Raw genomic sequence first — 14,909 nt, forward strand, 5'->3', positions numbered from 1 at the left:
ATACAATGGAGTCCATTCATTGAACACAGCGAGTAAAAACACGCTGCGCGAGGCATAGTCGATCGACGGGCGGAAAGCAATTATTTAATTACAGAGAAGTCATTGTTTTATTTTATTGCGTGTTCAGTTTATCGCTGGTTGAATAATGTCATCGTAAATTTTAATTACAAGCCCCGAAATAATATAATATTTTTATTGCTTTGTTATGAGAGGCGCTGTAATAATATTTATGTTGTGCTGCTTGGGCCGCTTATAACATAGGTGAAGGGTAATGCGCGGGAAGAGACGTGTGATTATGGTTATGAATAAACACTGCATACGCGGACTTCGCGCGCCCGACGCGTTCTGTGGGCACCATCGCTTAGACGTTGTGTCATCTGTGTACAGCCACAGATGCCGCTTTTACACACTAATGAATGGGCGCGTTCAGATGGAGGCACACGAGTGTCACGATTACTTATAATAATTATTGTAAATGCGGCATCTCGACACACCGGTGGCTGTACACAGGTGTCCCGTGTGAAACGGCTCAAGCTAGAGCAGCGTAGAACACAGCAAACTTTTTGAAATGTGGGAAATTTTTGCTGTCATATAATGACTATTGGTTCGTGATCTTGACGACGTCTGAACTCCTGCTTCACACCTTACCGCATAGCGAATCTCGTCATAATCATTATGTCCCGTCATGTCTCGTCTCTCGCGCTGACTGGGATTGCGTTGTTTTGATTGAGTGTCGACAACCGCATTTGTGGCATAAGAATGTTTATGTAGTGTTCCATGGAAACCGCCGAAGAGTTCGCGACCCTCATGTTGATATTTTGTCAGGTGTTAATGTAAACTAAATCATTTTATGACATGAAAGTATGAAGAAACATGGGAATATCACGGAGAATATTGAGGCTTACAATATGCGGACTGATTCGTTCGGTATTCGCCAACGCTATGGTTGATAATTCACCATGCTGCCCCTGTCTTTTAAAACACCTGAGTTCAAATCTAAAAAAATGAAATTAACCGTACACTAAGGGTTAGAAAGTCGCAAACGATGAACATTCCATTTTTTGATAGGTCAATAATAATTGTAGTAATTTATTATTATTTTTTCGACCATGTCTGATCCTAATAAGGTCATATGGGCCTCCACAGCGTGGAGGTTTGTATTAACAGATTTTGTTTTTACGAGAAATGGGTGTCAGCCACTTGTTCAACCTATTAGGCCCATACCTCTACTTTGACTCATACGCAAATTGAAAAACAATATGTCGTCGTTGTTTTGTAAAAAGGGCGAATTAACCAAAATGCTACGAGGGTGGGTCAATAAGTCCTTAGAAAAGCCGACAGGTGGCGCGACTAGTACTGCAAGCGGTTTGTTTTCATGCAGCGGCACTACCGATTCAGTATGCTGCGAAGTTTCAATCAGATTGGTCGGGTTGTTGTGTGTTTCTCGTACATTTAAAAAAAAAATTTGCTTGTGGAAAATGGAAAAATGGAAAATGGAGAAAATTGAGTTTAGAGTTGTTATTAAACATTTTAATATAAAAGGGTTAACAGCAAAGGAAATAAAAAATGAGTTGGATTTAGTTCACGGCATATCTGCTCCTTCACTTGCAACTATTTATAACTGGTTAAATGAATTTAAACGTGGTCGTACATCAACAAAGGATGAACCACGCTCAGGACGTCCTGTAGAGGTGACTACACCAGAAATGATCAATAAAATCCACGATATGGTGTTAAGTGACCGAAGATTAAAGTTGAGTGAGATAATTGAGGTTACAGGGATCTCAAAAGGTAGCGTCATTTCTATTTTACATGACAAATTGGGCATGAAAAATATTTCTGCAAGATGGGTGCCGCGTTTGCTCACAGTCGACAATAAATGCAGTAGGGTGGTGGCCTCTAAAGCCCTGTTGTCGCTCATGCAACGCAATCCGGATGAATTTTTTCGTCGCTTTGTGACTGTAGATGAAACATGGATACACCACTATACTCCCAAGACGAAAGAACAGTCAAAGCAGTGGATTGCGAAGGCAAACCATGTCCAAAGAAGGCGAAAACCGTAAAATCAGCTGGTAAGGTTATGGCTGCTGTATTTTGGGATGCACGTGAAATTATTTTCGTTGACTATTTGGAAAAAGGAAAAACAATAACAGGGGATTATTATGCATCTTTATTGGACCAGCTAAAAAACAAAATTGAAGAAAAACGGCCTCATTTAAACAGGAAAAAAATCCTCTTTCATCAGGACAATACACATGTTTACGATCAATGGCTAAAATTGAATAATTGAAGTTCGCCAGATTTAGCCCCCAGTGACTTTTTCCTTTTCCCAAACTTAAAAAAATGGCTGAGTGGACGTTTTTTTTCAAATGAAGAAGTCATCGATCGGACAAATGCTTATTTTGAGGACCTTCCGAAAACTTATTTTTCTGACGGTTTAAAAAAAATTGAGAAACGTCTAACCAAGTGTATTGAGCTCCAAGGAAATTATGTTGAGAAATAAAAAAAAAATACAAAAATAAAACCTGTTTTAATGCTTTTTTCTAAGGAATTATTGACCCACCCTCGTACTTTACATGAGGAGGATTTTTATCTTTTGACATTTATTTGTTTTTTACCTGTAGATGATCATAAATATCTAACAAGTTTATAATAAAGCTTAGAAAGAATACTGTCATTATAATACGTATTATTATATAATATTTTAAAAGGCCTAATATGTCACATTTGCTTTTTATTTCGTAATTTTAATTAATTTAATTTTAGTCGATAATCGTTTTTAAGTACTTTCCTGTGGAGATAAAAAATCGCCGTTTTTACATAACAAAGCTAGTGGGGTACATATTGTATTTTCATTAAAATCTCGATTTCGCCAAAATGGTTGATTCGCCCTTTTTACAAAACACCGACGATGTGTACTTGCCAGATCCAAGATTCGAACCTGGGACCCACTACGCTATAGTCCGATGGTTAAGACGCGCGCCCATCGAGGGTGTAATTAATTATTATAGCGAAACGCATAGGTATCGTATGTAAGGAAATGTCGATTTGAAAAGAGGATTATCTCTGAATATTTAAAAGAGTTTTCAAATATATACAATTCAAATAGGAATAAGTTCTAATGGATTTAAGTTTTGTACTATTCCATTTGAGTATTGAGCATTTGAATAGTACATAACTTAAATCCATTAGAATTTAAATTCAAATTCCATCAACCACCTTCGGTCGATAGTATCGAATATAAGTAATTTCGGGAGTGGATAAATCGTAGAACTTACGTTATTTATTTCCTAACCGTGGTTTAGAGGCAGTAATGTTGACAAACTGCTATCATCGAAATGTTTTTCACTTTATATGGAAAATAAATCAAAAAAATCAAGACAAGGAGATACTCCAAAGCCCATTTGTCAATGTTTGACTGACTACTGAGGTCTAGCCGGGAGTCACCCTTTTATATTTAGGGTGTGGGGCTGCATTTTCACCCTGACTGCAAATAAATTGTCAATCACTGCAAGGCATACACGAAGTGTGAACGAAACGAGGGTAAAAACGTTTGAAGTGCGTTTGGGTACTTGGCGTGTAGGTACGTCAGTAATAAAATTGTGTTTTTTAATCGGTATCAGGCGCGCACACAGGTTTTGGGTCCGGAGTCCGGACCCCCCATCCAGAAGCAATAAATACAAATTAGGTACATGGAATATTAGAGCGGAATGCAGAAACACTTGTCATAACTAAAATTTCCTTAGCAGAAAACACTACGCAGAAACATTGTCCTTAGTTAAGATCATTTCTATTGAAAATAATACCATATTTAAAAATTCTCTTTCCTATAGTTTAGGTAAATTATTTTATAATTGTTAAACGATGACAAAAATATGACAACTGCATTTTATAAATGCAATAACTATAAATACATATTCATATTTAATTATAATACTTTTATGTTTCCGTTATAAGTCATTATACGTGATTCCACATGCACCGCAAGATATTTTTTTTTAACATGGTAACACTAGCGTCAAGTGTCATTCTATCACCTGGCATCTTGTATTTCTGCGGGCTGGCGTATAAAAGTAAAATAATATTCTGCAAGTACATGCCAAACGAATTAACACTATCAATATCCATATTGAGATACATTGTTAAATGAATTTGAGTGTATGGACTGTTTTATAGACATGCGAATTTAGATTTGACAGCAGCTGTCAGTGGTAAATGGTAATAAAGAAGGGGGCGTGTTCATAACAAAAGTAGTCTATGGTTAAAGATTCCTTAACTCTATACTCAGGATTGTCTATAGTTAAGTCATGCTTTTCGGCGACTTATCCTTAGGATCGAAATCTTAGATTGTGCATGCCGCTCTTACTTCTTCTGCTTCGTCAGGACCTTCTCCGCGGGTTGGCCCTACTCCTTTAGGCATTCTAAAGCACGCAGTACCTTTGGCCACTGGAAAACTCGCGGCACTCGTAAATTGGTGCAACTATCTGAGCCATCCAATGTTTGCTTAAATATTCCTTTGCGGCATGCCGAAAAAACTAAACAGCGCTGACGATACAAACGGACACTAACGATCATAATAACTATCTATGACCGTAAACCCACGAGTGTTTGATAGTCACTTGTGGATACGACAGCTCGCAATAACTTGTAGGTGTTTATTACTTGAGTTAAAATGCGGAGTGTCTGGGAATAGGGAATGTACTCGGAAAATTGCGATATTCCGCTACTGAAGTGACTACAATCTAAATATGGAAGTCTGGCACCCTCCCGCCGCCTTAAAAGTCAATAATAAATATTATGGATTTTTTTTCAAAATGGAGCACCCCAAACCATTTTTCTGTGTACGTTCTTGATCGGAATACATTCCAGTCTAACCCCTGGATTACACCATTTACATAGTACCTACATCGACATACAAATTTTTATTAATAACAAGTTAAGTTAACTTTATGATTTACCCTTGGCTTAAATGTTTTAACACATCAAACGATAAAGGCTGACTAATTGAAAAAAAATGTATTATTTTAGGCAATTTAATCATTTTAATTCATTGTCATTTTGTAGAATAGTAATTAAAAAAAAAACACATTTTAATATGATTATAAACTTAATTACATACCTACCTATTTATTTTTTTGTATCTCTTTGGTAGTTATACACGCGCTCCAATAATAAATACTTTTGACAGCTTTCGAGGTATATCGGTATTAATTGAAATTAGTTGGATGAAGGGGCCACAGGAGTATAGCGTGTTCTGGTAGGCGCCGTCGTCGACTTAAACTTTTTCAATTAACGCCTCGGTCCCGGAAAGCTAAGGGTGTGTCACTAATCAGATTTTATTAACCCCTTTTATTGGGTGAATTCCATTCGTAAAATCAGGGATGATCGATAAATTGATAGGAATATGTACCTACATCATATTTTAGATTTCTGCAGACGTTAATATGGCCATTACATTGATTAGGGGTGGTATTTTATGAGATCAAATTTAAATAAAGTTTAAGTTTTAAGCCAAAGTTTGGTCTTTTACTATAGATATATGGGGATAAGCAACTCAATTCGTGTCAGCATATTGATCGGTTATATTAAATGACTGACTGCAATATCCATTTCCCGTAGTGTCCAATTATGGAAAACTCAGTAAATAGCTTTCTGCAATTATAATTTCCACATAGTTAACCATATCCAATGACGTAAACTCCATATAGAGTAGCTGACTCAATTATAATAATAATTATTTCCTAAACATTCTTTTCAAAATATTATTTTGATTTTGAGTAGGTACGTCAATAAATAGCGGATCATAATTCATTGGAGATGTTACTCGAATATAAGTTCCCGGTCTGTTAGTATCTCAAGTCTCTGTATCGCTCCGCACAACATCTCATCCTACCGAGACTCGGACCTCGGAACAGTATTATGACATAACTACTGTAACATACCCTTGTACCGACTGTTTACGCCGCAAATAAAACTCGCTCCTCCATCCATCGGAGCAACCACCAAATCTTGACTTCATCATCCATCATACCATACCTGACACCCACAGCTAGGGATTTCAATCCCGGGATCCCGGGATCCCGAGCTATTTTCGATACATATGAATCCCGGGATTGATAAACATAATCCCGGGATTTCGGGATTGATTTTTTATCAATTTTTATGGAAAATAAAATAAAAGCGAAAATATAACAGAAAAAATACTTTTAATAAAAAATAACTTCTTTTTCTTCTTTCTTTTGACCATTTCCGATCCTAATATGATCATATGAGGCCCATAGTGGAGGTTTGTATTAACAGATTTTATTTTTACGAGATGGATGTCAGCCACTTGCTCAACCTATTAGGACCATACTCTGACTCATGCACAAATTGAAAAACAATATGTCAACTTGCCAGACCCAGGATTCGAACCTGGGACCCTCGACACTTATAGACCAGCGGTTAATCCACGCGGCCATCGTCAAAAAATAACTACTACATTAGAAATAAACTGAGTTTGAATGAAGTTTGATTTATACCCATGTGTAGGTAGCCGATTCATTTTATTTTTTCACATGAATTATTAAAAATGAGAAAGATTGGAAAAAAACAATGCTTCGCACTTTTAACAAAGTAATTCCACCATGATATCATACGTTTTACGGCAGTTTCATATTTGGCTGACTTATTAGATTTATGAAGCGGAAGGGCCATAAGTACGCCATGATTATTTGCTTAACTATTTTAAATCGCGCTAATCCATTCATTATGTCTTTACTATCAGAAACAGCAATCTCATATTAAATTCACATTATTATTTAAATTACAATATTATTTACTCCATTAAATTTGTGTATTTCCAAAATTGAACGTATACAATATGAATGTCTTAAATAGAATAAATTATACTAGATTTATTTTTGACCGATTTTATTATATGTTATTTGTAAATATAAATTTTTTATATTAACAATGGAAAAAATGCCAATCCCGGGACCAGTCCCGGGATCCCGGGATTGTCAAATTGTAATCCCGAAATCCCGGGATCAGATTTTAGGCTCGGGATTGGATACCCTACCCACAGCACAGTAGTGAACGCACAGTGATGACCCACACAGATATACTATCATAAATCGTCAGGTGTTCGAATTTAGAACTAAGCTCATCTCACTAAAAAGTATTGAATGATATGTCAAATGTAAGCATGTGGCGCCCTCACACAGCGGACAACTTATACTGGTGGATCTATAGAGGTTATCTTGTGAACTTTGAGTAGTTACACTAAGTTCCGGCGTCCGGAAATTTTCGGAAATAATTAAATTTTGGATTGTTTGACAATCTTTGGCTTCGGTGGGTGAGCAGTCCGTGAAAATGTACTCAAATCGGTTTGTCTCGCCTACCCGCACTATAATGTATCTTAACCAAGGCCTGAACAAAAACGATGCATGAGTGCGAGTGAGAAAGTATTCGGCACCCTTACAATCTCTGCGACACGCGCTAGAGTAAGATAAAGGTCTACATATCTGTGAGCTAGTTTCCAAAAGTATCGCCATCAAATCGGGCGAAAAGCTTCACACAGCGTCGATAACTTGCGAGCTCGAGTTGCTAAAATTGATATTTTTTGTGTTAAACATAAAGTCAATGGTAAATATTTTTAGTTAATTAAGTAGAAAAGATGGTTGTGTGTTGTCTTAAAATGTGGTAGCCGTACTGATAAGCAAGAATATGGTATTACGTTTCATAGGTAAGTTGATACATGTTCGTGATAATTTATTTGTAATTTATTATAATTATATTTTAATATCAGTGACCTAGTGTTTCTTTAAAATAACTTAAATTATGGATATCTTTACCTAATGGTTGCATTTTGACCGCTTAAAAATACTATATAACGTAAAAAAATAGAAAATTATATTTTAATTCTGAGCGTCTAGTGCGAGCACTAGCGAAATGGTCTATGGTCTCGAATATTTGTAGACGAATGCGTTCGCTTGCCCACAAACCAAACGCAAGGCATGCGGCTTCATTTAGCGATGCAACGGGTGGCGTCTAGATGTATCTATAGTCTAAGATCTTAACACAATAATGGCTTTGATAAAATGGATAGTCAGTGACCGAAAGTTTCGTTGTTTTTTTTTTGAATCACCTGAATGCTGACACACTAATCGTACGAGCTTTAACCACAGAACAAAACATATTTTTTACGTTGGCGCATTGAAATGTGGTGTTTATAAAATATTGATAGTTTTGTTGAAATAGTATCTAAAATAAACCGTTTATTTCCTAACCGTAATTTTAAGAATTATTTGAGTTTAGGCTTTTCATTTTATGAGGGTAGAGTAGACGTATTATATTATGGATACATATGATTCATAATAGCCTCGGATATATAAAGGGGATATAATATGTCAGAGGACTGAACTTTCGTGGGACTGTAGATAATCTGCGAATGAATCAGTGTCTTCTCTTTGTGGTATCAAACTTGTGACCCGGATATATCCATTGAATATTTTCTCTAAAGAAATATTTTCGCTTAAAGTTCGAAAAATGGCGCCATTCATATATGAAAAAGAACACTTGCCGTGTTCATATTCACAACCGGGGCGCTAAAGAGAAAAAGTGTTTGATTAATGATCGTGGCCATTTTTCTGAATGCTTTCTCGATGGGGTCGGTGTTGCCGCCCCTCGAACGTTATAAATGGGGATGAAAAATAAACTTTAGCACTTGCAAAACTTGCAACACTCGATACTTCTGATGCTTGTAGCCCCTTTTCCACCCCCTGCTAACGGGGTTAATGTATCCGGACTACATGAAATCACTATAAGTGATGTAGCGGTCTTTTTTATTGACTTTGCAAAGTTACAGGCTTTTAAGGCTGTAGTCAGTAGTGAATAGTAGCACTTTGAGGCCATATTCCGTAAAGCACAATTATTAATATATTTTTAAGACAGGGGTACAGAAAATGAAGACTTGTGGTTTTAGAGGTCTTAGTCTAACTAAATAATTGGTACACTTAGTCCAAAATGTATATAGGTACATAATACATAGATACGAGTATCTCATTATGATGCCGCTGTATTATTTTAGACATGTTAATTTTAAAATTTAAAATATACCCGCATTTCCTTTAATATAATATTCGTAGCTACAGTTAGATTAGGTTAGGTTGAATTTCGGTATTCGTGAAATATATGAATAAAACCAGAAATCTTTTTAAAATTTGAATATTTTATATTTAAACTTTTAAAATAGGTAAAGGTAAGATAAATGGTAGAGATGCTGATATTTACAAATACAAATACCTAGTACGAACTGTATTTAACCGGGATTTCAGATATATATACTTAAAAATAAACCTGATAATTTCTAAAACCCGCGAGCGACTGACGAAAATATTTGCTAAATTTAAAATTACGGAAGTAGGTACCTACCATACCTTTATTGCAAATGTATTTTGAAAATATGCACGTGTCATTGCCGGTCACCAAGGAAGTCGAACGCCAACGGAAGTAAACCAGACATCGCGTAACCCGACAAAAAATACAGTCCTGTTAAACTTTTTATGTTAATTGAGTAATACATTTTGTTTCCACTTTCAATACCAAATATATCGGTATTGTCTGATTTTTAAAACCTGTATTTCTGTATCGAAAAATCCCTAGCTACAGTAATACTTTCAATTATTCTTTGGTCAATTATTTGCAACATTATTTGCATGTAATAATTTTTAATTGGAAAAACACGCCAATTAAATTTCTTAGCGATAATGTATTAAAAAAATGCTCCTTTTATGGGACTTTCATCAATTCCGCATCAACTATCAACATCATTAGTTTTAATTGGTATCTTTTCATTTTAATAATGGAGTTTTACCAAATAAATTGTGATTTAATCAATAACACGTGGCGCAATAGAGAGGTCATTGTATCAGGCGCGCATAAAATGCAGGAGATAGCAAAACGACCCCTCGCGAGTTCACAGTGAATTTATTTGCAAATGATGGGGCTAGGCTGGGTACTTTATAATATATTGTGATGCAGTAGGAAATGATTGTGGGGTGAGAGGGAATCGATTGATTCACATGTCTGGGGGGGGGGGGGTATGGGATATTGTACTATATCTGATACCACGTATTTACATTAAATATAGGTAGGTAGGGCGGTCCATAGATGATTTAGAGCAGTGGTTCTCATTTGCGGCCAGAGGATTTTGCTGTGGCCACCAGCGCTTTACAGAATATATATTTTTTTTTTATAAAATGATGAAATTGGTTGAAAACACATGACTTGTCTTAAATTTCTTTCCACGCTCAATAATGAATGATACATAATGTGATCTTGTGGTGAGATTATGTGTGAAATAGTCCGTCTCTGACTTAAGATTTAAGTATTGAAGAATTTCCATTTGCATTATTGTTAAATAAATATATATGTATAAAAATGTTCAAATAATGTCTTTTAGTGGACTTGTAATAAATTGATCCATTTTTTTAGTTAATAAAATTTAGCTTTAATTTTTTCCAATCACAACAAAAGTGAAATTTGGTGCGGCCACCAGACGTTTCCATCGAACTGTCAATGTCAATTGTTGTGCGGCCACAGTTAAATTTCACGTGAGAACCACTGAAGTAGAGACATAGCATCCCTAGAAATATTTACAAATTATATATTAATACTATAGAGGTAATTTTTACTTATGTAATTACATACATTTATATTAGTTATCATCGTTTATGGTACTACAACCATTGGCGGGTCTTGGCGCCCTTCAAAAACTTCCTCCATCCTGGATGATCCAGCGCCGACACTCTCCGGTTGCTTTGACGGAGCATTCTTAAATCTTCTGCGGCGCAGTTGAGCCATCTCAATTTCGGCCGTCCATGTCTTTTCTTGCCCTCTAAGGGGTCGCGTACATAACCTGCCTTGCTGGTATATCCAACGGCATTATATGCACGTGGCCGATCCAGCGCAGTCTCTGTAATTTCATATGCCACGTGATCTTCTCACTTCCATAAAGTGTGTACAGCTCCTTATTATACCCTGTCCTCCGAATGCCATCTTGTTGAATAGCACCAAAGATTCTTCTCAAAACTCTCATCTCAAAGATAGATTCGCTGCTCGCCATAATTCAATTAGCAAAACTCTACATAGATAATATACAGCAAATAGTTAGTCGCACACCAGTGGTAGGTAGTAGGTATCACTGATGAAAAAAAAACTGTTAAATTTCGAGACCCTGTCGCTTAGCAAACATGATATTTTTCAGTGAATAGACGACTGAATATTTTTCTTGAATTCCGTTTAGTTATCAAGTGATCGAAGGTCTTTTTAGAAGCCAAGAAATCGTCAATATCCCATTCGTCGTAAAAGTCATAAGTTTTGGTCTTCTTTTGAGTACTCATCGTCCAAATATTCTCCTACTGTAAAGAGCCTATTTCGTAATGGTAAAAGGAACTACGCCTCAGTTTAATTCACACCTTCTCTCTCTCTTACTCCTGCGGTGCTTTGGGTGATTCAATACGGGTTTCGTCATGGTTAATTTGAAAACGACTTTCACCTAAGCTGGTTAGGGAAATAAAAATAAGAATAATTAATGTTGCACCTTCAAAATATAAATTTTTACATCAAAATCCACCCCGAGATCGACATGTTGGATATGCTTGCCATATTACCTATATCAATGATCGTCACTAACTAATGATATGTATTGTTTTCTTTCCCAGGTGGAGTCTGCGGATCGAGCACTATAGAAACATGCTGTTCGAGTGCTTCAGGAATTCGGCTGAGTGCATTAGCCAAGAAAGAGCTGGACAATGCGGCGAGGTCGCACGCTACCAAGCTGGCAGCGCTCCTCTCGTCGAGGGCCAAGAAATTCGACGGTAAGCCATCCTATAATAGTATATACCCGTCCAGTGACGTCTTTAGGGGGTAAGCGGGTCATCCACTGCTGAGGGGCGTCAAATGAAAGAATGTATACGAATATTACAAGTATTGTGGGCAGAGATATTTTTGCCTGCGACGCAAATACGTTATGACGTACAATCATAATTTTAAAATTATTATATTTAATTTGCCTCAATTTGGAAAGCGCTTCAGTGTGTATTAAAAGCTATTAGTTAAAATGTGTCGCAAGTATGACGCCTTTAGCATAGTGGTCTATGAGCATGGGCGCGATACCCCATAGAGATGCAGATTCGGTTCCTGCGGGGGGGGGGGGGTGTCTTACTTTTTTCAAAAAGATTTTTTGAAAATAGACACTATCAAAGACTGTAGGCCTCAAGGGCCTCAAGAAAACGTTTGTTTTAATGAATGCATTATTAAAATGACATTTGAAAGTGACAGATGAAGCAGCCATTTTGAATGGCGTGTGACGTGAGATTGCTTACGTCACAAACAGTGCTATACGCTATATGATGGAAAATCGGTTAAATAGCTTATAAAGAATTTGGGAATCTCATACATACGGCCCTTAGACTATAGATGGGAAGATGTACTACTGCAATTTCGTAGCCAATCTTCGATAGAGACAGCAGCAAAAGTAGATTAAATCTTTCGCTATAATTCGTGTATCTCTCTACCATACAGTTTTATTACACTAAATGTCATACGAGATACATACACTTTATATTACATAACATATTATATACTACTCCCTTATGATATTATCTTCTCTTTTCTAGTATATAATATAATAATATTGGTTTGTATATCGGTCCTGTATAGTAAATCAATAAGTTTATCTACCTCCCGATATGTTGTTTACGTTCAAACATCCGTCGATAACACAGGCGACGTCTTTACCACTGGGTTTTTGGGTTGATGGAATATGATCGAGCTCACGAAAGATGAGCTGATAATAATTTTATCGATATTACGTAATTGGCATCTGTCCCGGTCCAGATTGCTATCTGTCCTGTGACTAGATGCCAGCCATCGATATACTACTAGATGAGGAGTTCCCATACAAGTGTCATTTTAAAAATGTACCACAAAAGAAGATATTACGAATATCGTCTTATAATATTTCCTCGTAGGTATAATGCGTTAAGACCGTTAACATGGATTCCCGAATTTCACCCGTATTGCCCTGGCTGTAAAACTAAATTTGCGTTCTTGGAATAGTGACCCTAAGGGTGTCTGCAACCCAAAGCTTGCAAGCTACCAAAAATTCATGTCTGAGCGGACAGAGCAAGTCGTCATGCGCTGACTATTAGTTAGAGTAAGATGCAAGCTAGATCGGGATTACTCATAATTATTGCCAGGTCGTTTTCGAGACAAATATTAAGTGAGCTTATATCGAGTTAAGTCCGCTGAAACAGTAAGTTTTAACACTGGCCGAGTCGCTGAAAATCGGGCGTCATTTTAAGAAGCATATGATTCATCCAGTAGTATATCAATGATGCCAGCACAGATATTCTTAACATTTAACACTTACTTAGCACGTTTCCGTTATTTTTATTGGTCCAAATTAACACGGAAGTAATTCTATCCACAAGGCGGTTATCAGTGGTTATATAAAATAATTGCTAAATTCGCAATACGGCGAAAATTTATGTTGGTAGACGTGTCGTGTGAAAATACGCTCTTATTTGCGGACCTCGGTTAAATTCGGGTATGCTCGTGCTGGCGTATCTATGGTTTTTCCAGCGAGTAACATCCTGATCCTCCCATAAGTGTAGATGATGTCCATCCGTCAAAAATAAATATTTAATTATATGACGGATATTTTTTCGAAATTAACTACCACTTCCTGTGTGGTTAATTATTAATCTGCATGAAGGATTCGCTCATCTTTTGCGATGCGTACCAAATCTGTACACATCCACGTGTTTGCTCACACATCGCGTCGGAAAGTATCCGGATGCTAGAAGGGAAGACGGGTAAATTGTAAATTGCTCCGTGTGTTTACTGAATAGTTCCAAAATCAGCCTATCTATTCGGTATCTGCTTTCGCCGGAGGAAGATGTTTTTCGAATACGTAATAGACATAGGTTGTAATAGACTCAGTATAGTAGATATTATTTTATATAATACATAATATTATATTATGAATTTCGATAGTGTTATGTTGTATTTACCTAGACGTCCTAGCTGGAATGTTTGCTTAATATACTTATCTATATTAAATGCAAATAATAATATGTCAACGTTATAAAATAAAAACTCACTAATTTTAAATTCTATGCGTGACAGTTCTGTTTATCAAAATGATAAATATTATAGCTCGTTACTTTTGGCGATTGAAAGTGTTGCCAAAAATTTTCCATGATTTTCTTCACTGGAAGCCAGGTGGGAACAGCGGCATTTTTCATGGCCGATTTCGGCAAAATTCATGAATTATTCAAGAATGATAACTAACCTAACATAACATAACCAACTGATTCACCAATGATTTATTTGAATAAATGCACGCACCACGGATGCAGTTGTTTGGAGAATACCACTAGAATTGCAACAAATAACACGCAAGGTGACGCTGAAACTGGTTTAAATAATTTGAAAAATATTTAAAAACCCCAGAAACCGTGGCTGGAAACTTGTGGGTACGCATGCAGTTCGCCGTGAAATGTTGTATCGGAAATATATGGCCGTATATTAAATACCGTCCAACCTCTTTGGGTCGTATAGTACTGACATGAAATTCATGTCTAAATAAAAGACGGGTCTTGTGGGTTTACAGGAAGCCAGCAGCAAACAAATTTTGATGATAGCCGATATACTGAATTATTTGTTAGGTTAAGTTTTCATTTTTGAATTCATGAATTCTGCCGAAATCAGCTGTGAAAATTGAATTAATGTTCATATTGAATCTAATAAAATTGGAGACCGTATAGTATACAGTCATCTCTTTCTGATAAGAAAACTCACGGCGAACTGTGCCACGGTGAAATGTTTTACGTACAATTTACATGTAACCCCCAGAAACA

General features: G+C 36.5%; 1 protein-coding gene across 1 annotated transcript in view; it reads left to right on the forward strand.

The window, feature by feature from the left end:
- dlp (glypican dally-like) overlaps positions 1-14,909 on the forward strand; it is a 267,883-nt gene that overhangs the window by 233,953 nt on the left and 19,021 nt on the right. The window contains exon 2 of the mRNA XM_085951360.1: positions 11,706-11,861. Coding sequence (XP_085807486.1) covers positions 11,706-11,861 — 156 coding nt within the window. The remainder of the gene's footprint in view (positions 1-11,705; positions 11,862-14,909) is intronic.

The sequence above is a fragment of the Rhyacophila brunnea genome, unplaced genomic scaffold, assembly GCF_057557595.1.
Source record: "Rhyacophila brunnea isolate RB1 unplaced genomic scaffold, BYU_Rbru_1.0 scaffold_24, whole genome shotgun sequence".
NCBI lineage: Eukaryota > Metazoa > Arthropoda > Insecta > Trichoptera > Rhyacophilidae > Rhyacophila > Rhyacophila brunnea.